At 40.9% G+C, this 26153-nt stretch overlaps 2 protein-coding genes across 2 annotated transcripts in view; one reads left to right on the forward strand and one right to left on the reverse strand.

The window, feature by feature from the left end:
* Positions 1-404: 404 nt before the first annotated feature.
* Positions 405-9732, forward strand: MRPL44 (mitochondrial ribosomal protein L44). Its single transcript, XM_004762911.2, has 4 exons — positions 405-624; positions 2140-2608; positions 6535-6713; positions 9445-9732. Exons 1-4 carry the CDS (start codon positions 446-448, stop codon positions 9614-9616), a joined length of 999 nt encoding a protein of 332 aa, XP_004762968.2. The 5' UTR covers positions 405-445; the 3' UTR covers positions 9617-9732.
* Positions 9733-19339: 9607 nt separating this feature from the next.
* Positions 19340-26153, reverse strand: part of SERPINE2 (serpin family E member 2) — a 61277-nt gene continuing 54463 nt past the window's right edge. The window contains exons 6-9 of the mRNA XM_045078787.1: positions 25650-25750; positions 23470-23556; positions 21055-21138; positions 19340-20115 (exon numbers count right to left, since the gene is read on the reverse strand). Of these exons, the coding sequence (XP_044934722.1) occupies positions 20078-20115; positions 21055-21138; positions 23470-23556; positions 25650-25750 (310 nt within the window). The 3' untranslated portion in view covers positions 19340-20077. The remainder of the gene's footprint in view (positions 20116-21054; positions 21139-23469; positions 23557-25649; positions 25751-26153) is intronic.

Raw genomic sequence — 26153 nt, forward strand, 5'->3', positions numbered from 1 at the left:
AGACATGTTGGGTAAATATTCGCTCCTAAATAGTGGCTGGGTTGAGGGTCTGTAACTCTTAAGACTAAATACACATACATTGACAAGAAGTGTTTTTATTTTTATTACTTTTATTAAGACTTTCACGTGTTTTCTTTAGACTGAGAGTGAAACAGGTTTTTGCGCTAATGAGAAAGGAAAGAACAAGAAAGCAACTGAGGGTGAAACAACTCCCACACATTTCCGGACCCAAACGCCCCTCACTCCCGGATCACCTGAAAGTAATCTCTGGGTTGGCAGGAACCAGAGCTCGCACATGCGCAGTAAAACTCTACGGCAGCCGCCCCGCCTCCGGGTATTAGCCCCGCCCGGATCTCGCTCACCTCGCCCAATTCCGGGGGGACTGTGTTACCGAGACACTGGTCCGACTTCCTTCCTTCCGCCCTCCATTGCTTTTTCCCGAGAAATGGCATCGGGCTTGGGGAGACTGCTTTTGCGGGGGCCTCGCTGCCTCCTGTCACCGGCCACTCCCACACTCGTCCCGCCAGTTCGGGGCATGAAGAAGGGATTCCGTGCCGCCTTCCGCTTCCAGAAGGAGTTAGAGCGATGGCGCCTGCTCCGGTGCCCGCCGCCGCCCGTGCGCCGGTAGGAGGCTCCTCGGAAGGGGTCGGGATGGGCGTCGTGGACCAGACGGCTGCCGGGACGGTTTTTCTCGTTCAAGCGCGCCTGGCTTGAGCCTAGGACGTTTGCCGTAGGGACACCGGTGGAACGTGGACGCGTGGGCTGAGGCCCAGGGAATTCTGCCGCGGGGTGGAGCGCGGGGCTGTGCCCGATGCTTTGGAACTCTTACGTAGAGCCTGTCCACTGAGTTGTGAGAAACGACGCCTGCCGAGGCTAACCCACCTCTGTGTAGGCTTGGGGGTGTAGATTCTCTCGTCATGGCTGAGAGTTCCCGGGTGAGAGAGGGGAGAAACCGTCGCACAGCATTGCAAGAGCCAAAGGAAGGATGTGCAGCTCCACGTCTGTTTGCCAGAACAAAAGGAAAACGGTTGAGCTTTAGCTTTCTTGCCCCGGTCAATCTCGTTTCTTCTCAGTCTTGTTCCAGTAGTGTCTGGCATTAGCGGGCCAAGTCCAGTCGCGTGGCGTGAAGAGACAGCCGCGTAGCTCCCAGTGACGTCTGCTGTGCCTGCGGTCTTGAGTCTTGTTCGCTAACAATGTGACTTTGACGTGTAGTCGCCGCGATGTAAAATAGGACTCCTTCTGTAGGTGTCTGAGTTCCATGTTATTGCTGTTACAACCGATGGAACAGTGATTAGTTTTGAAAATGTAGTGTGAAATTTTGATAACTACTTTAATATTGCTCCCCCCCCCCAAGTTGAACCAACTTACACATCTGTCAGTAGGAATATAGATGTGTGCATATTCCTATACTCTTTCAAAACAATATTGTTATTTTCCTAATAGGCAGAAAATAGTATCTCTTAACTCCCGCTTCTTTGATTACTGAGAGCTTAGTCACTTTTGGCTTTTACAGTTGGGAGAAACTAAGGATTGTGTAAGTTAATGTACATTTTATGACATAACCAAGATCTTTACATTTTCTTATCCATTTTTACTTAAAAGAGTTTTATTTGGATTTCACGGTCTCTTTTTAGAAAGACCTTTTAGCATTCTTGGGAATGTTTATGAACTTTTAATCTACTTGTAATGATATTAGATTATTTAGATGCTAACTTAAGTGGGGGTTTTTAAAACTTAATAAAATATGGGAAGTATAGCATACTTACTGTTTAGAGTTTGAGCCTGTGAAGTTATAACTCCTATTTTGTACCTACATATAAAGCACAATTCCATGGTTATAGCAGAAATAAAGACTCAAAAAGATAGGGTAATGGCTTAATTTCTGATGTTGAAGAACTTTAATTTGGCAGTTGGCTCAAAGGCAAAATGAATCCACCAATATATATAGCAAGGAACCAGGAGTAATCATCTGACTTCAATTTTAACTTTCAGAAAATTGAAGTGTGGTGTTAAAAGGAAACTCAGTCTTTTCTTTATTTCCTTTACGTAAAGTTGCATCTCAGTTAAAGTTTTCACGTTATTGTAGCATCTTATTGCTCTCTTTACTATCTCTTACTGTCTCCTGTTTTACATTTTTAGTTCAGAGAAGCCCAACTGGGATTACCATGCTGAAATACAAGCATTTGGACATCGGTTACAAGAAACCTTTTCCTTAGATCTTCTCAAAACTGCATTTGTTAATACCTGCTATATTAAAAGTGAGGAGGCCAAACGCCAAAACCTTGGAATAGAGAAAGAAGCTGTTCTTCTGAATCTTAAAGACAATGAAGAACTCGCTGAACAGGGGACGTCTTTTTCAAAAACTTGCCTCACACAGTTTCTTGAGGATGCATATCCAGACTTGCCCACTGAAGGCATTAAAAGTCTTGTTGACTTTCTCACCGGTGAGGAAGTGGTATGTCACGTGGCCAGAAACTTGGCTGTGGAGCAGTTAACACTGAGTGCAGAATTTCCAGTTCCCCCACCTGTTTTACAGAAGACTTTCTTTGCAGTGATTGGAGCCCTGCTACAGAGCAGTGGCCCTGAGAGAACTGCTCTTTTCATCAGGGTAGGTAATGCTTAAAGTGCACATGCTAGGACCTGCTTGGGGTGAACAGTAAGGTGTAATTCATTTCTTGAAGGTGATCTGTGGATTTTTCTCCCTACCAAATTCTGAGAAAGACCTAAAGCTTTTTTTTTTTTTTTTAAATGTTTATTTGAGAAAAGAGAGTAGTGTGCACATGTGTGCATGATAGGGGGTGGACAGAGGGAGAGAGTCCTAAGTAGACTCTGCTGAGCATGGAGCCTGGTGCGGAGCTCCATCTCATGATTCTGAGGTTACCTTGAGCTGAAACCAGGAGTCAGAGGCATAACCGGCTGCACCACGCAGGCACCCCCCATATGTGCATTTTAGAAACTGTTCTAGGGAGATGGGATTAGAATAATTCAACTTGTGCTCCCACTGAAAGCTCTAATAATAAACTAAGAAGACCATTTTCCTGTGGGGAAAAATAGGAGGCATAGGTGATCACCCAAAAAAAATCTGGATTTCTTTTTATATTCCTACTAATATCTTAGGTATTCACATTGTTTTTCCTTTACCCTGCAGTTGGTAATTCTATATTGGAAGTAATCCAGTGATCCATACATAGTGTAACTAACTATATGTGTCTCATAAGACAACTCTAGATCTATACATTAGAAAATTCAAAGTCCCCTATTGAGGACCTATAAATTTAAATTTTTTTAAAAATTCCAGTATAATTAACATTCAGTGTTCTGTTAGTTTCAGTGATAAATATTATTTATTGACGAAGCTGAAATAGAGTTCTAGTCCTTGGGCAGGTGTTGTAACGAAATTAACTATTTTGTGAACTAAGGTATTTTTCTTTTTAAAATTTCTCCCCTCATGTCTCCACATTCACCCATCCTTTATTACATGCTGGTTTTGTTAACATGAACTAATTGCAGTATATTGTGACAATTCATGTTCCCATATTTTCTGTCAACACTGGTAATTTTTTTTATTGGCAGATGAATTCTACCTTGAATGGTCATAATGTTTCTATTATTTTTAGTCTTATAAATTGAAAATATTATCATCTTTAATAGTTTTAAAAGAAAGTTATTGTGAAATTACTTAGATGATTTTTTTTAAAATCATGAATTTAGACAGTGAAGTACTATTATAGGAGTTTCTGTGAGAAGTTACCACTATTTATTCATTAATTCGTTTCTTTTAAAAATATTTTTCTTCCTGATAAAAATGTATTTCTAAGGTGTGAGATAAGATTTTACCTTTATGAACTTCAGTGGTGTTTTTTTTTTTTTTCAAGTTTTTATTTAAATTCCATTTAGTTAATGTGTAGTGTAATATTAGTTTCAAGAGTAGAATTTAGTAGGGGCGCCTGGGTGGCTCAGTGGGTTATGCCTCTGCCTTCGGCTCAAGTCATGATCCTAGGATCCCGGAATCGAGCCCCACATCGGGCTCTCTGCTCGGCAGGGAGCGTGCTTCCTCCTCTCTCTCTCTGCCTATTTGTCTGTCAAATAAATAAAATCTTAAAAAAAAAAGAGTAGAATCCAGTGATTTATCACTTACATATAACACACTCATCACAAGTGTATTTGTTAATACCCATCACCCATTTAACCTACTCCCTTGCCTACCTCCTTTCCAGCAGCCCTGTTGGTTCTCTGTAGTTAAGAGTCTGTTTTATGGTTTGCCTCTCTTTTCCCCCTCCGGGTCCATCTGTTTCCTTTCTTAAATTCCACATATGAGTAAAATCATTTTGTATTTGTCTTTTTCTAGCTGACTTATTTCATTTAACATAATACTCTCTAGCTCTACCCATGCCATTGCAAATGGCAAGATTTCATTCTTTTTATGGCTAAGTAATGGTGTGTGTGTGTACACCACTTTATCCGTTCATCAGTTGATGGACATTTGAACTCTTTCTATAATTTGGCTACTGTTGATAATGCTGCTATAAACTTTGGGATGCATGTGTCCTTTTGAATCAGTATTTTTGTATGGTTTGGGTAAACACGTAGTATAATTGCTAAATCACAGGGTAATTCTGTTTTGAGTAGCCTCCGTACTGTTCTCCAGAGTGGCTGCACCAGTTTGCATTCCCACCAGCAATGTAAGAGTGTTCCCCCTTTCTCCAAATCCTTGCCAACTTCTGTAGTTTACTGTGTTGTTAATTTTAACCATTCTGACTGGTGTGAGGTGGTATCTTACAGTTTTGATGTGTCTTTCTTGATGTTAGCATATGTTCATGTGTCTGTATGTCTTTGGAAAAATGCCTGTTAATGTGTTCTGCCCATTTCTTAAATGGATTATTTGTTTTTTATGTGCCGAGTTTGATAAGTTCTTTATAGATTCTGGATACCAACCCTTTATCAGATACATCATTTGCAAATGTCTTTCCCATTCTGAAGGTTGCCTTTTAGTTTTGTTGACTGTTTCCTTTGTTGTGCAGAAGCTTTTTGTCTTGATGAAGTCCTAGTAGTTCATTTTTGCTTTTGTTTCCCTTGCCTCTGGAGATGTGTCTAGTAAGAATTTGCTATAACCTATGTCAGAGAGGTTGCTACCTGTGTTCTCTTCTAGGATTTTGATGGTTTCCTGTTTCACAATTAGGCTTTTATCCATTTTGAATTTACTTTTGTATATGGTATAAGAAAGTGGCTCAGCTTCATTCTTTTGCATGTTGCTGTCCAATTTTCCCAAATTTATTGTCTTTTTTCCAGTGGATATTTTTTCCTGCTTTGTTGAAGATTAGTTGACTGACCATATCTTTTGGGTCCGTTTCTGAGTTTCCATTCTGTTCCATGGATCTATATATGTTTCTGAGCCAGTATCCTACTCCTTTTAAAAATTTATTTATGTATTTATTTCATTATTATTTTTTAAATTTTTATTTAATTTTATTTTGGGGGTGAGGAGGGGCAGAGGGAAAGAGAGATAATCTGAGCTGAGCTGAGCTGAGCTTGATCTTACAACCCTGAGATCTTAACCTGAGCTGAAATCAAGAGTTGGGTGCTTAACTGACTGCACCACCTAGGTGCCCCAGTACCATACTGCCTTGATCACTACAGCCTTGTAATAAAACTTCAAGTCCAGAGCTGTGATGCCTTCAGCTTTGATTTTCTTTTTCAAAACTGCTTTGGCTATCTAGGGTCTTTTGTGGCTCCATATAAATTTTAGGATTGTTTGTTTTAACTGAAAAATGCTGGTGGTATTTTGATAGGGATTACATTGAATATGTAGATGGCTTTGGGTAGTATAGACATCTTAACAGTATTTGATCTTCCAGTCCATAAAATAGAATGTTTTTTTTGTTTCTTTCTGTCATCTTCAGTTTCTTTCATAAGTGTTCTATAGTTTTCAAAGTACAGATCTTTTACCTCTTTGGTTAACTTTATTCCTAGATAGGGGATGTCTGGGTAGTTCAGTTGGTTATGCATCTGCCTTTGGCTCAGGTCATGATCCCAGTGTCCTAGGATCCAGTCCTACATTGGTGCTGCTCCCACTGCTTGTACATGTACTTGCTCTCTTCTTTCTCTCTCTCCGACAAATAAATAAAATCTTTTTAAAAAAAAGTTTATTCCTAGGTATCTTACGGGTTTTGGTGAAATTGTAAATGAGACCTATTCTTTGATTTCTCTTACTGCTGCTTCATTATTGGTGTATAAAAGTGCAACAGATTTCAGGACGTTGATTTTTCATCTTGAGACTTGACAACTTGTATTTCAGTTCTAGCAACTTTTTTGTGGAATCTTTGAGTACTGTTGTCAGAATATCATGTTGTCTGCAGCAACTATGACTTTTGTAAGAAAACTTACATGAAGAATTATATGGATATGAAAAGGAGTAATACATTTTGTTGTTTTCAATTCCCATTAAGTTTTAAATTCTGTTAAAAGTGTGCTTTGATTACAGTCCTTATTTTCTTTATACTACTTTAAATGTATAAATTGTATTTTTATATGCAGGACTTCCTAATTCCTCAGATGACTGGAAAAGAACTTTTTGAGATTTGGAAGATAATAAATCCCATGGGGCTACTGGTAGAAGAACTGAAGAAAAGGAATATTTCACCTCCTGAATCTAGACTTACCAGGCAGTCTGGAAGTACCACAGCTTTGCCAGTGTTTTTTGTTGGCTTATACTGGTTAGTAAAATTTTATTCTTAACTTTATAACATTGATTGGAAGCCTTACAACTGACTTTTCACAGTTCTTAATATAAGCTCTAATTGCATTAACAGATTTAAAAAAATCTCATTCCCATGATTTTTTTTTTTTAAGATTTTGTTTCTTTATTTGACAGAGAGGTCACAAGTAGGCAGAGAGGCAGGCAGAGACAGAGGGGGAAGTAGGCTCCCTGCTGAGCAGAGAGCCCAATGCGGGGCTTGATCCCAGGACCTTGAGATCAGGACCCTGAGATCATGACCTGAGCCGAAGGCAGAGCCACCGAGGCGCCCCACTCTCATTCCCACAATTATCTATTGATTACTTTCCTGCTGGTCAGTCTTAGGGGAAGGTAAATAATCTGTGGTTTGCTAATAGTAGCTTTTGTTAACCAACTGTACATTATAGAATTCCATTCATTTCAGTGAATAAGAATTTCATGTTAATTAAATATTTCTGTAGAAAAATAAAAATTCTGATTCATAAGTGTTAGAGATTTACCCTTAATCCACACTTGTAATAGCTTCAGCTGAGCCTAGGACTAGAAAAAGAAGGGACTAGTTATCCATCAAAATATATAAATCAGCCCACATTGAGAATGTTTTAGTTTTGTTAGTAAACAGTTGGCTTGCCTCACACTGATTGAATATTTAAGAAACCTAGATTAAAATTTAGGTCAGTATTTTTCTGATCTTTATATGATGTAGGATTTTATAGGTTAAAGGCATTGGGAGACATCACAAAGGAGAAAATGGACAATGTTGTAAAAAGTTTCAACTTTAGTTTTAATTGAAATACAAAGCAAAATAATGAGGTACTCTTGCTTATTAACTTGGTAAGTCTTAAGCACATCTTTTATCAGCAGTTCATATATTCCTAGTAGAAGAAAAGAGTGGTACAGTATTTCTGTCAGTAATTTTGACCAGACGCCAAGAGGTTTTAAATTCTTCATATCCTTTGACTTGGTATTCTCACTTTGGGTGTGTCTCTCCAGATTGCATCAAAAATTTGCATATTTGCAAGATATGCATTTGTTGTTTACTCTTCGTACCCCATGCCTAGAACAGTTCCTAGAACATGGTAGTCAGTAAACAGTTGTTGAACTAATATTATTTTTTTCAATTAGAAAATTAGAAATAACTTTGGAATCCAGTAAGAGAAGAATAATAAATGCACATGACAGAATATACTACAACTAGGACAGGTGATTTTTTTTAAGAGACTTTTAGTGACATACAGAAATTTTGAAGAATGGCCTCTTATTTTTAAACAAAGCAGTTTGCCCTACTACTACCAGTGGTTGTCACTGGGTAGTAAAATTATTTAGTTTTTCCCTAGATTTTACATAATGGTATTTTTTAAAAAATCATCAGTGATACACTAAGACCATCATTGGACCAGAAAAAATTCACTCAGATGATTTTCTCATTCCATACTATTACAAATATGTATATGGAGAATTATTACTGTAAAGTTTAACTTATATGATTAATCTTTGTTTCATTTCAAATTACTACCATAGCAAATATTTCTTAGCAAATTCCTTCTGTATTGTTTTTCTTTTTCCTACATAGTTTTGCTCATTTTTCTTTAATTTGGTTCTATTCTTCCTTAGCTTTCAAGTCAACTTCTATTGAATCTGAGCTATTAAGTGGAATTGCTGCTCATGAGATTTTCAGAGATGCTTCTTTTTTTTTAAAGGTTTTATTTATTTATTTGACAGAGACCACAAGTAGGCAGACAGGCAGGCAGAGAGAGGAGGAAGCAGGCTCGCTGCCGAGCAGAGAGCCCGATGCGGGGCTCCATCCCAGGACCCTGATATCATGACCTGAGCTGAAGGCAGAGGCTTTAAACCACTGAGCCACCCAGGCGCCCCCAGAGATGCTTCTTTAGTTAGTAAAGTTTGGGGTCAGGGAATTTCTAGGAAGTAGTTAAATGTTATTGAGAAGTAGCACATCCATGCCACACTTGTTCACTGCACATCCTTTCCTCCTTGTGGGAACAGTTCTACATTTTTGGAGAAGAATTTGCCAGTTTTTTGTAATAGAAATATCAGTATAGCGGGAATACCCATTTTTGTTTAATTTGGCTTAACTAGAATACTGATACCCTTAAGTGTTCACTGTGTGACCTCAGTATCTTTTGGGAATAAATTAGAGTGGATTATAATATATAAAATAATGTTTTAAACCTTAGCAAGTTTTTAAGATCTAAAGCTCTTAATTTAAAGGACAGAACTGATTTCTTACTTGTTTTAAAGTTTAGATGAGAAACCAGAAAGGCAACAATTATTTTCCATAAAACTTTTCTCATATCACAGATTCAGGATGAATTAAAAATAATGTAGTTATATTTTCCATGAACATTTTTAATAGTTTCTTATAGCAACATTTGTATATATTCTTTAAATTCCTTCAACAACAACAACAACAGCAGCAGCAGAACAAACTCATATTTACAATGTGCCTTGGTTTTTTTATTTGAAAAATACTGGATCCATCTTGTGAGTTGTTTGTATTTCTATGGAAATGTAAATATTTCTTTTCTAAATACTGCATATGATAAATTTGCAACAAAACTAGTTAATATCCAAAGCTCTTGTGTTATTTCTGGTAGATATTATTGCCAAAGTAAGATTTAGAAGCCATAACTGATTTGTGGACTGTCTTATGATCATGGGTAATTTCAGACTACTCTTGTTTTTTTTCCTAGTGATAAAAAGTTGATTGCAGAAGGACCTGGGGAAACAGTGCTGGTTGCAGAAGAAGAAGCGGCTCGAGTGGCACTTAGGAAACTCTATGGGTTCACTGAGAACAGACGGCCCTGGGACTATTCCAAGCCCAAAGAGAATTTAAGAGTAGAAAAGACTGTCACTGCCAGCTAACCTGTCAAAATTGTTGCAGCCTGAATTTTGTGAGCCAGAGAATGAGATAAATGTTGAAAATGTTCAAAGCTGGATATTTTTCCAAATTGTAAATAAATAGGTCTTATTTCTCATAATGAGTTCCTAAAAATAAATAATATTTATCAGGTCATTGATTTTTGGGGGCAGGTTCAGAAGTCTTAGATGTTTTTTCAGTAAGTTTTTTCTAAAGTCCTTGATTTTGTTATTTCAGTTAACATGTGTAGTTAGATCTATTTTATTTTTGGCTATCTTTGCGGTATCACCATAATTTGAATATATGTTTTACATGAACTTTAATACCAACAAAAAAGGCACTCTTTCTCTAAAGATTTTATTATAGTTTAATTTGATATACCCACGTTGGTGAACTGTTTCCATAGTGGGATTTTAGCTAAAATAGTAATAACCCTCAACCCTTATAAATGTTAAAGTGCAGCTTATCACAATTAGACAGTTATTTACATGATCCCTAGAGTCTGTCTAGTTTTAAAATTCTGTATACCAATTCATAGTTATTCAATTTCTATAAAACAAATAAAAGATAAAGTTTATACTTTTAAAAGAAAAGGAAGTCAAAAGCAGCTAACTGAAAAAGTATGTATTTATCAATGTTATTGGAAAAACAAAGTATCAATTTAGTATTCCATAATTATAATCATAGCCACTGTGTACCAAACACTGTTTTTGGTTTTTTTTAAGTTTTATTTATTTATTTGACTGAGAGATTGAAATCACAAGTAGGCAGAGAGGCAGGCAGAGAGAGAAACAGGGAAGTAGGCTCTCCACTGAGCAGAGAGCCTGATGCGGGGCTCAGTCCCACGCTCCTGAGATCATGACCTGAGCAGAAGGCAGAGGTGTAACCCACTGAGCCACCCAGGCACCCCTCAAGCACTGTTCTAAATTTTATTTTAACACATTCAGTTTCTAGAGAACAAATTTTAACAGTATGCCCTTCTAGTTCTTCAGTCCTTCCTGTTGGATGCAGTATTTCTCCAGCTGCAATTTTTTGTTTGTTTGTTTGTTTCTTTGTTTCTTTTTAGCTTTTTGGCAATAGTGATCATTTTTAGTTTCAGTTCGTCAGTAGTCACTCCCAGGGGCTAATAAGAAAAATGGGACTTGGGAGTTGGGAATAGAAATGTTAGAATTGAGGGCCCTTGTGCTGTAAAATCTTTTTTTTTTTTAAATTGAAATATTTTTATGTTTGAAGAGCTAGCATTAAGGTAAATATCCCGGATGACCCATTCAGGGAAGTTCATTTAATCCCAACTTCCTGAAGCCTGCTTCCTTTTACTGATGGAGATGCTGGTGGTACTCACTGAGGCTGTATTTCCAGATCAGACCATGCTCCTTTGAGCAGGGGTGGCAAAAACAAGACCCCTGGCTGAGTTTTCACAGCTCCCAAATTGCTGCTGGTGACCCATCTTGCTTTCTCAATGCAAGGAGGTGAAAGGCTTGCTGTAAAATCTTTATAAGGGGAAATGAAGAGGACCTTTGGAACCCCTTTCCTGAAACTGGTCAGGGAAGTGGGAGTTTTATCATATGTAAGGGGGCTTTCAATATCCCAAGTGAAGCAGAGGCTGTTTTTAGAGGGGGAAGTTTGAGAACGACCTAACTGGCCAAATTGGTAGGTTAAATGATTTCACCCTTTTTTTTTTTAAGATTTTATTTATTTATTTGACAGAGATCACAAGTAGGCAGGTGGCAGGGTGGGGGGGGGCACCCCGCTGAGCAGAGAGCTTGATGAGGGGCTTGATCCCAGGACCCAGGGATCATGACTTGAGCGGAAGGCAGAGGCCCAACCCTCTGAGCCACTCACGCACTCCAATTTTTGAGAGTTAACTTTCGAGAGTTAACTTTAACTCCTAACACTTGAACTCAGGGATAGAGGGCCAAACCCAGCAGTAAAAAACACCACACTTGTGTGTGTCATCCACAAGGAAACATGATTTGATTTCATGGATGCCAAAGAAGGGATGATACAAAGTTTCTGAGAAGCAAAAGACAGTAAATGTCCTCCAACCACTTACACATCCAGTATATGCAAAATGTCAGATTTCGCATTAGAGTATTACTCTAATTTTATTTTAGATGAACATTTTTTCCAAAGCTCTTGAGAGAATTCATTTGCAAACTTCCTGACAAGTAGTGCTGGTAACGTGATCCCAGGTTTCCCCTGTTCAAGGCATTTTGCAGGACCTTATCCTACAGGGTTGGAGGGGAACTGTCCTCATACTTTGTTTTTTAAGCTCCTGAACCTTGAATGATTCTAGATTTACATGTAGGACAGATCTAGCTCTAGTTCATAAAAGCTACTTTTTGCAAGTAGAGAGATCCAAATGCTTTATGGAGAATGGTTTCAACACATTTCTAAGTAAAGTCTTCTCTGAATTTAAGTTGTACTTTTAAAAAAGTACCCACTAAGCTATGATTGGCTGGAATGCAGAAAATGAAACACATATTTTCTCAGTTCCATATGAAATTGCTTGAAACTTGGAGTCAACCTCTAGGAAACCTTAATTTGCATTATAAGAACCAATAAATACTGTGTGAGTTTGATGTGCGGACAAGAGGAATATAGGTGTAAGAATTTTGTCAAAGGGGTGTTGTGACCAAGAGCATTGAGTGACCCGGTGGAGCACTGCCTCTTGACTAACCTCAGGTTCATGTTGAGAAGACAGTCGTTATGACCATAAGGAAGTTGAAGAAATACAGTAGCACTAATACTTGAGCGTGGCCTCACATCACCGAAAGACGTTTAACTCTTTAATCTTTACTCTGAAATTGACATCCTTTCCCACCATTTCCCACTCACTTTCCCTAAGCCCAAAGTAGAACACTGAGCCAAAAATGCACGATAGATGTCTATAGACTCCATTACATAAACCTTATTCTTTTTAGTCCATACTGCTTTTTTATGATGTGCATATATAAAGCAGGAAACAATATTCTCAAAGTGTTTTATGTGGTCATGAGAAAGTGAATTATTACTAGAAAGTACCTTCCAAGGGGCGCCTGGGTGGCTCAGTGGGTTGGGCCGCTGCTTTCGGCTCAGGTCATGATCTCAGAGTCCTGGGATCGAGTCCCACATCAGGCTCCCTGCTCAGCAGGGAGCCTGCTTCCCTCTCTCTCTCTCTCTGCCTGCCTCTCCATCTACTTGTGATTTCTCTCTGTCAAATAAATAAATAAAATCTTAAAAAAAAAAAAAAAAAAAAAAAAAAAAGAAAGTACCTTCCAAGTAAGAATGGAACAAATAGGGACTGTTTTCGTGTGTGTGAACCTGTTTTAATATTTGGCCACTAGATGGTGTGGTACTCCTACTCAATAGTTTAGTATGCAATGTGCCCATTGTGGGGAGCACTTTTCTCCCTATACAGGAAGGACAGACATTTAGGGCAAAGGATTACAGTGAAAAATGATTTCCTGAGGCCTGTTAGAGCTCTGACAGCCTATGAACGTGGGTGCAGAAACTAGCTCACCTTATCCCGTAAGAGGTTGAGTCTGATATGTGAACAATTTACTGATGATGCCAAGGTATGGATGTTTGAGCTCTTTCATATTTTCTGAAAAGAGGGAAAGTTGTAGGGTTGCCATAGATTAAACTTTTAAAGACGTTATTGGCCCCTTCTTGCTATTCTTTTCTTCTTTTTTTCTTTTTCTTTCTTTCTTCTTTTTTTTTTTTTTTTTTTTGTGATGGAGAAGATGCACTGCAGACTCAAGGGCATCTTGAAGCTTTTAGCCAGCAGCCAGCAGTGGACATTTCTTCCCATGTGGGGAACCAGATCTCCCTGGCTGAGGGGTGCCCACTGAGGAGGCCCAGCTGGCAGCCTGTAAGCAACGTCTGTATCCCTAAGCCCACTTGGTTCTCTCCTCCCTTCAGTTGACTCTGGTGTCATCTACAAATCTAGTTTGTAAAGCCCCTCTACCATTGTCCCTGAGGAGCCAAGCTGAGGCTTGTAAATTTGGTTGGCTATCAGAGCACTTGGAAGCCATGGTTCTCTCTGTAGAATACCAAGAATGACTGTTAGATTAGATTTCATCTGGCAAACTAGCAGGAGAAAATTCATGCAATCAAATATTGTAACCACAAGCACACATGCCCCTGAAAAAAGAGCAGTTTGACATTGGTAGAGGCTGTGCCTTCCATAGCATTCGTTTGTTCTTGATCAGGTCTCTCGTTGTCTGTTAGTGCTCACTCACAGCAAGACTAAGAGTTTCAAGAAAACTTTCTGGGAGAAAAGCAATTAAGAGAATTAAAAACATTGATGTATTCTCCCTTCAACTGAGGAAGAACTCCATTATTTGATTGTTTGCGGAGTATCTTTTTACCACATCTGTTATGTATCAGAATCATCAAATGAACTAATGAGTTTATACTAATGAGTTTTGCAGAAGAGATGAGTAATGAGGTCATTGAGTGCTAGAGAAGAATATTTCTAATCAGAGCAATTGCCTGACTTTCTGAAGACAATTCCTCTATGTACATTATTGATCAGCAAGACAACAAATCAGGGACAGAGATATATAGTTAATAAGACAAATACAGTAACAAATCAGGGACAGAGATATATAGTTAATAAGACAAATACAGTAAAATAAAATCAGCTGATCATCCTCAGATTAACCAACCTGATGATGTCTCTGGGTCTCCTGACAGCCTGCCTCCGGGACCGAGCTGTGCGTGCTGGCATTGTTCCCTGGTCTATGAAGGACAAGCACAAAGGCTGGCTACCCTTCTTTTCACCTTTGGTGGCTGGGATTAGAAACTTCAGCTGAAGGGGAGGTATAGTGCTGAGAAATTTAAAAATTCACTTCCATTTCGGTACCTCCTATTCAGTAATTTAATCTCAAACACTAATAATGTATCTGCTATCATATAAAAGCAATTTAAAAAAAATCGTATTTATTTGACAGACCCCCTGAGAGAGGGAATACAAACAAGGGGAGTAGGAGAGGGAGAAGCAGGCTCCCCCCTGAGCAGGGAGCCCGATGCTGGGCTTGATACCAGGACCTGGGATCATGACCTGAGCCAAAGGCAGCCGCTTAACGACTGAGCCACCCAGGCACCCCATAAACAGTGATTTCTCATAGCAAATTTTTCCTTTAAATCACATCTGTCTCCTTTTTTTCTCCAAGATTTGGGAGAGAGTCAAAGGGGCAGTTGGGGAAACTCAGAATAAACGGGCTATAGAGCCAGTAGTGTCTTCCACTCTTGGGTGGCCTGAAGTGGGTTCTTGGTGGGACACGGGGTCTTTCAGTGGTCATGAGAGGCCAAGGCCTGAGACATCTTCTGCCAGTTAGTTGACTCGGTCGGTGCCTTTCCCCAGACAGCCACCAAAGACCAGCCCTCGGAAGTGGTGTTAGCTGCTCTGCTGGCTCAGGGCAAATCCCTGCTCCACTTCAATTTCTTAGACCCCTGAATGTGGAGCTCATGGGTCATTCAGTTTTTCACTTTCAGAAAAGCAGAGTTCCTGGGACAAAAGTCACTCCCTGTGTCTTAGGATTGGCATTATTTTCAAGTTATTTGTCATCTCCTTTTTAGGACAAAGACTCAAAGGCCAGTAAGACCTAGAGCTTTCGACTTATTTGGGTCAGTGCCTACTCTTATTCTGGCAGAATGGAAGAATCCTCATTTCATTAAGTGTCAAAAGAGTGATTTTACTGGTTGTTGGCCTCGGTTCTGTAAGTCTACCATTTTGTTACTTCGGGAAAATTGCAGCTTGTCTCCTACCCAAACTCAATGTGACATGTAATCTATGTGATAAATTGTTTGCTCAAATGTCTACATGCATAGCAAATAAAGATTCTGACACCCAATTCCAATGTGTGGGGTGCCCCCCACCTGCATCACCAATGCTGACACCAGCTGGATATCCTTCAATTGAATTCAATTCTAACACCATCTACTGAGAGGGAGTATCACATCTCACTGGTTAAGGGCTCGGGCCCAAAAGGCTTCCCCTCCCCGACCTACTTCAGATGCCAGTTGGCACCCAGGTTGTCACCTCTCCTTCTGACCGTTAGGCTATAAATGAGAGGTCCCCAGAACCCCTCCTCAGCTTCTGTTAACTTGCTAGAGTGACTCACAGAACTCAGAGAAACATCTTGCTTACTGTATTGCTGGTTTGTAAAAGGATGTAACTCAGGAACAGCCAGATGGAAGAGATGCATAGGGCAAGGTCTGGGGAAGGGCGAGGAGCTTCCCTGCCCTCCTAGTGCACCACTCACACAAAGCCCCGGGCGCTCATTGACCCAGAAGCTCTCAGAACCTGTCCTTTGGATTTTTATGAAGGCTTCATTACAAAGATAGTCAGTTAAGTCATTTGGCCACAGGCCATGATTCAACTTAAAGCCAGTCTCCCCTCCCTAGGGGTCAGTGGGGGTGGAGCTGAAAGTTTCATATGGTGGGGTCTCCTAGCAACCAGCAACCAGCCTCCAATCTGTAGCCATCAAAGCTCTCAGGTCTCTCTTTGGAGGATACCCAGGCCAGCCCACCAGATCCAGCCCTGGCTGGCAGTCCAGATTACTGCAGGTCTGCCTTCTGCAGAAATAATGCACATTTGTGTAGGTTAGGGCTTAGAATTAGGTAGATGTCTTGTAACCTCAAGGGCTCCCTCCCATGACTCCACCTCTCTGGATGCTTGCATTATTTGGCCAAATGTTACCTCATTAACATAACAAAAGCTCTTTATAGCTATCACTTTGTAAATTCCAAGGGTTTGGGGAGCCCTGTGCCAGAAATGTGGATGAAAACCAAATATATATATCTCTTATTATAAATCACAGTGTCAGGGCACCTGGGTGGCCCAGTCAGTTAGGTATCTGACTTCATCAGGTAATGGTCTCAGGGTCCTGGGATTAAGTCCAGTGTGTGGCTCTGTGCTCAGTGGGGAGTCAGCTTGTCCTTCTCCCTCTGTTCACCCCACCTTATGCTCTCTCTCAAATAAAATCCTTTTTTTTTTTCCAAGATTTTATTTATTTGACACAGAGAGAGAGTACAAGTAGGGGAAGCAACAGGGGGAGGGAGAAGTAGGCTCCCACCAAGCAAAGAGCCCGGCATGGGGCTCGATCCCAGGACCCCGGGTTAATAGATGCTTAACCCACTGAGCCACCCAGGCACCCTTCAAATAAATAAAATCTAAAAAAAAAGAAAAAAATCACAGTATCACAGAAAATGTGAACTTTATGACAGATCTGCAATTTTTTAAATTTATTTTTTATTATTTTTATTTTTTTAAAAGATTTTTATTTATTTGACACAGAGAGAGAGAGAGATCACAAGGAGGCAGGCAGAGAGAGAGGGGGAAGCAGGGAAGCAGGGGGAAGATTTGGTGGGCTGAGATCATGACCTGAGCTGAAGAGAGAGGCCCAACCCACTGAGTCACCCAGGTGCCCCAGGTCTGCAATTTTTTGTCTCCATATCTTGAATTTATTTCAGTTTCCCTCAAGTAAAGGAGTTTCTCTAAATTTTATCTTTTTGAAGATAAGACCTATAGACTCATTGACTGAAGTGTATCAAAAGATAAAAGTTGAATTCTGTAAAAGTAAGAAGTTGAGAACTTTCCTCTAGTCCAGAGATTATCAACAGGTTCTAGAGGCTACTAGAGTCAAGTCAGAATATGAGTGCTGATGGGTAAGAGAGGGTAAAGATGAGCTGGGAAGATCAAGTGAAACAGAAGAAACATAGTCTAGGAATCTTGATTCTACAATTCTTCCATGAGATTCTTCCAAGGTCTATATATCATAAATTTGAAACTTTACTATCTAAAATACTAAAGAGGCATTCAGAAATGGCACCAGATACTTCAAATTTTAATGTGCTCAGTAAAATGCGACCCGTTTCTATTTTGGAGGAGTAGACATATCTGTAACACATAACAGGGCCACACTCAACTAGATGATATTAGAAAAGCAAACCCTTGGGGATACCTGGGTGGCTCAGCCAGTTGGGTATCTGACTCTTGATTTCATAGCTCAAGTCTTGATCTCAGGGTCACGAGTTTGAGCACTGCACTGGGCTCCACCCTGGGTGGGGTCAGGGGAAGCAAAGCAAACTCTCTGGTATTTTCCGTGGTGAGCACTGTGGAAGCCAAGAGCTTAGGGATCTAGTCTTGGTCCTGCAGCCACTTCTAGACTTCTCTCTTATGGACTTATGCCCACTTGGTTCTACTTGTGTATCTTGTAAGTACACTTAATACAGGTTACGGATTTGGTCAGCTAGAATTCACTCTCTCCCTTCCATGATTAACTTATCTATGGAAAGGACATATTTATCTCTGTACCCCCTAATGCTTGGTACCCAGTAGGTACCCAAATGAATAAATGGAGTGTATAATTCTTGGATTACTGCTAACACTATTTCTATCTTAAACTATTCAAAATAATGTAACAGAATGGGACAAGAAAATGAGTAAAACTGGCTGTAAAAGCATTAATAACTATACTAGCATGTTTCTAGAGTAAAAGTAGTTTGTGTTAACCCTTCAAAATAAATTTCTGGCATTTACCCTTTTAAAGTAATTAATTAATTAGACAGAGAGAGAGCCCAAGTAGGCAGAGGGGCAGGCAGAGAGAGAGGAGGAAGCAGGCTCTTCATGGAGCAGAAAGCCCGATACGGGGCTCGATCCCAGGGTCCTGGGATCATGACCTGAGCCGAAGGCAGGGGCTTTAACTCACTGAGCCACCCAGGCGCCTCTGGCATTTACTCTTAATTAAGGAAAGCAATTCTCATCCTTTTTCTTTCTCTCTTGGCTAACCAAAGTATCCCCACTTAAATAGTTGCAAACAGCAGAGCTCAGCCCACTTGACAAATAAGAATCACCAATGGCAAATTGTTGGAGTGTTGGATGTAAAGTTTTAATGTATAAAGAAGGATGAGTAGAGCTCATGGATTAAAAAAAAAAGTTTTAAAATTTTGATACATATTTTAAACCAATTCTGGTATTAGGTGATTCAAGCCTTTAGGAGATTAGAAAAGTAACAAAAATGACAACAAACCAGGCAAATAAAAAATTATGAGGAATTGTGAGGAGGTCTGCAAAAACAAAACAAAATAAAACAAAAAATCTTGCCCTATCAGGAAACAAACACTCCGGCCCATCACTGAAATTGTAACTTGCACGGTTCACTCCGAGTTCAAAGTGTCTCAGGACCCAGCACCTTCCCTGTGCGCTTGCCATAGAAAAGCCTACTCTTTGCTGGGAATACTTGTGAATCCTGCCCTTAGCGAGCCACTGCTGAGATGAGGGCTGGGATTGCACCCTCTAGTGCTCAGCAGTGACTTAGAAGGGGTGGTGAAGCAAGGAACAGTGTCTGATTGCCAGGGTTAGAGGAAAAAAAAAGGTGGGAGGCTGTAGATTTTCTGCTACTTGCCTGAGTACAAAGATTTAGTAGAAGAAGTTAAAGGATTTTTTTAAAATTAACATATAATGTATTATTTGCCCCAAGGGTACAGGTCTGTGAATCATCAGTCTTACACAATTCCCAGCACTCACCATAGCACACACCCTCCCCAGTGTCCACCACCCAGCCACCCTATCCTTACCCCTCAACCACCCAGGAACCTTTTGTTTCCTGAGATGAAGAGTCTCTAATGGTTTGTCTCCCTCTTGATCCCATCTTGTTTCATTTTCTTCCCCTTGAAGTTAAAGTATTTTTAAAAGGCTCTGTTTCTTTTGTTGTATTTTCAATCACAGAGAAACGGCATTTTTTTTTTTTACTACTCATAACACTTTATTTTTTACTTTGTACAAAATACAAAAATGCAAATCCAAAGAGTACAGAGCAGTAGTGACAGGCACACTGCAGAACAGCAAACCTTGTCTAGCAAGACATTCTTTTTTTAGACTTTATTTTAGTGAATACATGCATTATAGAAAAACAACAACGACAACAACAAAAACACCCAAAGAGGCTAGAGATTTTACTATTTCTACCCCCGAAATAATGCTTACTATCAAGACTTTGGATGAGACCAAAACAAAAGAATTTAAAAAGGCCAATAATATTTTTTTCATAAAAAAGTAAAAGCTACCATAAAATGTGTTTTTGTGTTTTTTATTTTTTATTTTTTTAATTTTTTCCCCCATCACACTGATTCAATTTCTTCCGAAATGCCACACGTGTAAACAAAACAAAACTCCTGAACTGGACAGTAAATACTCAAGAGGGTTAGCTCAGTAGTTTAAAGGATTTTTTTTAGACATTTTGAAGCCTTTCTATTCACCTGTCAGTACAGTGCTCCAGCCATCCTGCCCCTTTTCCCTTTGATATATATCCCAGAACAGAAATGCTTGCATCATTGAGTCTCTGTTCCTAAGAACTAGTTTTGAAAAAGAAAGTAATGTACAAAAATATTTAACAGAACTATGAAAGATGTAGGAAAGGAGTCTTATTTTCATTGCAAAGGAGCCTTAGCTTTGCCTGGTTTCTCCTGCACACTCTTCAGGGTTTGTGTATCTGCCCCATGAATAACACAGCACCTACAGAATTAGAAAGAAACAAGGCACAACTCTATAAAAAACATTTCTTAAAATAAGATATAAAGTGTGTTTAAGGGATAGTCCCTAGGCTGCGATTAATTGTTCTCAAGCAGTGCTATCCAATAGAATTTTCTGCAATGATGGAAACGTCTTTATTTCCATTGTTCGATAGAGTAGCCACTAGTCACATGTGGCCATGGAGCCCTTGAAACATGGCTAGTCTAGGAAACTGAATCTTAAATTATATTTCATTTTCATTATTGAAAGTTAAGGTTAAACAACCATGTGTGGCTTGCGGCTCCCATATTGGACTTTTGTGCAGGAGCACACGAATTATGACATTAAAGATACAAGACAAAAGGATAAGGAACTAGCCTGTGTTACTGATTAAAAAAAAAGAGTAAATGCTGAAATGTATGAGTTTCTACCCTGCACCAGTGTGAAGCCAACCTCTCCACAAAGACAATGTCACTTATTCTTCATAAGTGTACTGAAAGGTAAGAACTATTGTTGTCCACATTTTAAAGATGAAGCTAAAAAAACAGAGCTAACATTGAGCCCACGACTTGGGGAGCCAGTCTGTTATCAAATTAACAGCTCTCAGGCTATAGCAATAGAGGGGGCTTCCAGAGGTTGAGGACACATAGTTTCTTATAAAATTTAACTACTGTACTTACAAAAATGTGGACAAAAAAATCAATAGCTGTCAAAAGTCCCCAAAAGGGCTGCTGTTTAAGAGATTCTATCACACTCTGTAAACACAGCCCTGGTTTTTTTAATCTCTTCAAGGTGGGTGGTCTATTACTCAAAGTGTTTGCAACTGTTGACACAAGGGAGACGGATTAAGAGAAGCAAGGCTGGGTTTCCCTATGATTCCGCATCCCTTTCTGAATTCTAACAGCTCGCGAAGGATGAGGACGGAAGAGAGGAGTCGCTTACCTGTAGGATTATGTCGGATGAAAAACAGAAAAGGTCTGTCTACGATAAACCAGGGAGGTGACGACCTTGCAATTAGAATCGCAGCTACGGGGAGAAAAAGAAAATGTGTTGTACACCCCGCGTGAGGCCAGCAAGGATCCTCGATGCTGGAGTTCGAGGACACAATGGCACAATGCCTGTCCCATAGGCTGGCCAGGTCAGATTGGCCCAATGGTCCTCATTTATTGAACCCCTACCATGGGCCAGGCCCTTTCCACTCCATGTCTCATTCAGTCCATACAAATACCACCTTCTTTAATCAATGTACTCACACCATAGGGTTGTTAGGAGGATTAAATGACCTAAACATTATGAGCTTGGAGAACAGTGTTTGTCACTTAACACCTAGTGCATACTCACTGTTATTATTAGCTGTTTTTTATTTATACCGTCTGCCTTGCCAATGAAGCCTCCCTGGTCCTTTTCGCTCAGCCAAAGCTTTCTTATACATCAAGGCCCAGCTGTGTTTTCAACCATTTTGTCTGTGCCTTTTCCTCAAGTGGGTCCCCTCTGCACAGTAACGGAGACCTCTCCTCTGGGACCCCTACCCCACGCTGCTGTAGCCGCTGGACTCAGAAAGCAAACTTCCATAGCCCACCGCCCTAGACATGGTTGCTCTGCCATGCTTCCCCATGGCGGCTTCAATTTCATAAGCCTGTGACAGGGCCTTGTGGGAAGAAGGTAGGTGTTGGGATAAAACTACCACTCTTTCAGCAATGGCCCAGTTCTTTTCCTCAAACCCCAGGAAGTACCAATGACTCGGGCTTGATGTTGCAAAGGAACCATCTACAGCTAAATCTGGGGTTACTGAAAAGCAATCAGGAGTTAGCAGGTCTGGGCTAAACTGTAAAATCCCTATGTTGAGGCCCTAAACCCCAAGGTATTTAAGTTTGAATGAGGGCACAAAGGCGGGGCCCTGATCCAATAGGACTGGTGTCCTTTTAAGGAGAGAAGAAGACACACGGGATATTGGTGCTCGGGGCGAAGGCCACGTGAGGACATAGGGAGAAAGCAACCCTTGGCAAGCCACAGAGCAAGGCCTCAGGAGAAACAAGCCCTTGATCTTGGCCTTCCAGTCTCCAGAACTGATATAAACTTCTGCAGCATAAGCCCCCCTGCCCCATCTGTGGTCCCGTGCTACAAGCAGCCCTAGGAACTAAGCCAGCAGTGCTGGCTTCCTGGGCACATGGCCTGCTGGTCACACTCACGAGAGGCCCACACTTGGTTCAGTGCTCGGCTACTGCTGTCTTCAAATTCTTAATAAGTATTCAGTGAGGGCTCCATCTCTATAGCGCCCTGCAAATTACGGAGCCAGTCCCGATAATTACACGAATTGGCAAAATTGGTCAATAATGGCAAAATCCAGCTCTCACTTACAAGTACCTCCTAGAAGAGACAAAAGGCATCTGAGAAATTTGAAGCGCTCATATTCTAGGTCTTTGTTTTTAATGTTATTTTAAAGGATTACAAATTAAATGTTTATTCTAGAAAGGCCATAAAGTGTCTATTTGGAGCATAAATGGTACTTTTTATGACCAGAAATATGTGACCCAGTTACAAGCAGAGCTGGGATATTCCCTTTATGAGTTCAGAGCTTGGCCAGATCCACCCAATCTCAGTTGGATAATTAGGGGCTACGAAAACCAACCTAAGATTGTTCTATTTTCTCCTTCGTTATGTAAACCACAAGGAGAAAGCAGATGTAGATGTTCTACTTATCAAAGGGGGTGGCCCAGCAATCCTGCCGTAATTCCACAGCTGCTCGCTCCTTCTTCGCTTTGTCCCAGATAGACCTGCCTAGTCCCTATCAGTAGTTGCTATTATTTTAGGTTGCAATCTGAAGATTGGGCTTTTCTGCCAATAAGAAGCGAGAATATGCTTTAACCTTCCGAGGGCAGGGGTCAGCAAACCCCTGCCTTCAGGCAGAGTCTGAGAGAGTCAGATCCTGCTTTTATAAATAAAGCTTTATTGGAGCACAGCCACGTCCACTGGCTCCGATCAGCTCTGTGGCTTTCCCGCTACAGCGGCAGCTTTCCTGTTACAGTGGCAGAGTTGAGAAGCTCGGGTGGAGATAGTACCAGCCACAAAGCAGAAAATACACACTATTAACCTCTTTACAGAGAAAGCTTGCCAACTCTTGTCCTGGAGGAATGTCTCATACTGAGGGGCTTTGCTTAATGGAACAGACTCTGAGCCTTTAGAAGACATGTCCTCATTCTCTCTAAATTCACCCTTGTCACCCGGGGTGGGGCAATCCCCAGTTCCGGGCTGGGGGTACTGGGTTTGCTACCAGTTGGCTAAGTGTCTGCGCAAGGGATAGCACACTCCCGCCCCCGCTACGTCAAGGACCGTTCTGGCTCCTGACCCAGTTCTTACTTGTTGCTGCTGAAGCTTTGGTCCCATCTTCGCTGACTTCAATTTTTGCTTTCTGCAAGATGTGAGAAACATGCAGGTTTTCTGACCCTGTTTCCAGAAAATAAAACAAACACAGCATTTATCTGATACACAGGCCATCCATTTGGCTCAGAAAGTAACTTCAAATCCTTGGCAAATTCTAGTTCTTAAAAGGTGTCAGGAGAAGTGACCTCTTACAGTCCGGTGATTGAAGGCTGTTGGGTGACGGTCACCTGCCGTGAATTTCAGTCTCTGTTAAGTGAACTGTGATATCACTTCTGAGGAGGGATTCACCGCCCCTGAATGTGTTAGTACCTCTATCAGTTCAACTCTCATCACTCAGCATTGCATAAAAAAATAAAAAGAGCGGAGCTTTAGTAAAGAAGTCCAGTTTTCCAGAAGAAGCAAGGCAACAATATGGTTTGTAAGGGACAAAATGTCAGATCCAGAAAGAATTTCAGATGGCATTTATGGAAGGGGAAACCGAGGCCCAGAGGGTTAAGAAATCTGCTCTCAGATCATATAGTTGGTGAGTGGTTTTTCACAGCAAAAGCCAGTATCTCACTGCCGTATTAGTGAGAAGAGTGCTGAGTGTAAGAAGAGTTCAGAACCAGACTCAGAATGGCAATTGTGTCTCTGGAACCTTCTAGTGAACCCATTTTCCTTCTCAGCAAAACCTTATCATTCCAGCAATACCCACTGGCCACAGCATTGTAGGAGAATGCAAACAGAAGTGAACGGTAGCCTTGATGGGACACAGGTCTGGAAGCAAACTGAAAAAGTGCTTTCCAGGTCACCCGGTTTTCAACTGTCTGCACAGATGCTGGGCTCTAATATGACCAATGGAGAATGAGAGGGATGTCTTCAGGACAAAAGTCACCAGCAGGTTAACCATAACATCTAGGAGAATTTCAGGCACCGGGTTTTCCCTCTGAGCACCTGTGAACTACCCTGCCAGTGTAGATGGAGGGCCATAGAAGAGAACCCTGGAGGGGAACGTGCAGGCTCAAACAATGCCCTCTAATGTCACTGGACTGAAGAATCCTATTAAAATGATTCACCAGTATGTCTGGGTGAGACCCAAGACTGTGCCCCTCAGACAAGCTGTCAGGTGATACTCAGGCTGCCGTACCTGGGATGCACTGGGTTATCCAAGGATCAAAGGGCGTCAGAATATCCCTACAGCTGCAAGTTCACCAGGGATGTCATGTGTAGCCCCAGAATGGGCACCCAGGTGCTCACCTGCAGGCCATCGAGCTCAGTAATGAACTTCTCAAGGGGAAAAACACAAAAGGAGCATAAATAATGTTTAGGCCATGACTTCTCTTTGGAAGGAGGTTGCTGTGCTCCACATTAAAAGGACCAAGAGCGGAGTTATATTCAACAGGAATATAGCTCTAGGAAAAGGTACATATATTGGCAAATGTAGTGACAGAATATCAGCTGTGTCCTAGATGCTTTGGCAAAGAAAGGTTCCAGACAGACCCCTCTGAATTTATACTGTTTCGGATTAACGAGCATTAAATGCCAAAATACACATCTGGATATAGTGCATGCCTCTTGTTGCTAGATGGAAGCAAGGATCTGAGAGTTTAAAAATCTTCATTTTCCAAACACAGGGAGATCGTTTGCGTTTGAAAAAGAAAGACTGATATCTAATTAAGAGCTACATTTGTAAGTATTAAAGATGATACACGAAGGTCTTCTGGAACTGCAGAGTCACCTGGGCCTCCCATGAAATGTACACATGAAACACGGGGATGAATGATTTCTGTTGACTGAGGATGAACAGCATCATTTGGTGATAAATCAGAGTAAATTGTGGGGAATTTCAGGGCAATACACTCCTAATTTTGATCTTTTCTTTTGTTCTTTTTTAAATTTTAAAGATGGATTTATTTATTTGAGAGAGAGAAAGAAAGAGCAGGGGGAGGGGCAGAGGGGGAGAGAGAGAATCCTAAGTAGACTCCCAGCTAAGTGCAGAGCCCAACACGGGGCTTGATCCCACGACCCTGAGATCATGACCTGAGTCAAAATCAAGAGCCAGGCACTTGGTGGACTGAGCCCCTCAAGCGCCCCTGATCTTTTCTTTCCGAACAAATCAGAGACCCAGTGTGTAACACAGTCTCCAAGTTTAAGAAGAAGTTTTAAATTGAACATACTTGTTATTTTTGCAAAATTTGCTTTCAATGGCTCGAACATCTCAGTGATGCCAAGAGCTTTCAGCGGCTCCTTCAGGTCTGTCTGTGCTACAGCTGTGAACCTGGCAGGAAAAGAGAAAATGAGGGAAAATCATCATACCATAAACGATGTAAAACGATATTATCAGTGCCGGTGCAGAAGGCTTGGTAAACGGATTCTTTGTTAAGTATGCTCTGGACACCAATCTAAACTGTATCTGAAACTATAGTTCCAAGATTGAAGCAGAGAACGACTCCTCTCTCAAACACTCAGCAGGCGAAAGGAGCAGGACCCCGTAACGGCAAACGAGGGTGGTCTCACCCTCACGTGCTGCAGGCTCCCCCATTCCAGTTCTTAGGGAAGAAGCACTGCGGAAGCACTTTCCCTCACGCTCATGGGAGGATATCCAGAATAGTGACAGGATTATCTACAGGTTTTCCCCATTTCCAACCAACCAAACATCATGGTGGCTGCCGCACTGGGGA

Source organism: Mustela putorius, unplaced genomic scaffold, assembly GCF_011764305.1.
Source record: "Mustela putorius furo isolate JIRA1106 unplaced genomic scaffold, ASM1176430v1.1 tig00000275_pilon_pilon_pilon, whole genome shotgun sequence".
Taxonomy (NCBI): Eukaryota; Metazoa; Chordata; class Mammalia; order Carnivora; family Mustelidae; genus Mustela; species Mustela putorius.

What these genes read in the sequence shown, in the direction of transcription:
- MRPL44 (XM_004762911.2), top strand. Translation starts at nt 446, where the DNA reads ATGGCATCGGGCTTGGGGAGACTGCTTTTGCGGGGGCCTCGCTGCCTC. An exon ending in CCGCCGCCGCCCGTGCGCCG is followed by an intron (nt 625 to 2,139) that starts GTAGGAGGCTCC and finishes TTACATTTTTAG; the next exon opens with TTCAGAGAAGCCCAACTGGG. An exon ending in TTTTTTGTTGGCTTATACTG is followed by an intron (nt 6,714 to 9,444) that starts GTTAGTAAAATT and finishes TTTTTTTCCTAG; the next exon opens with TGATAAAAAGTTGATTGCAG.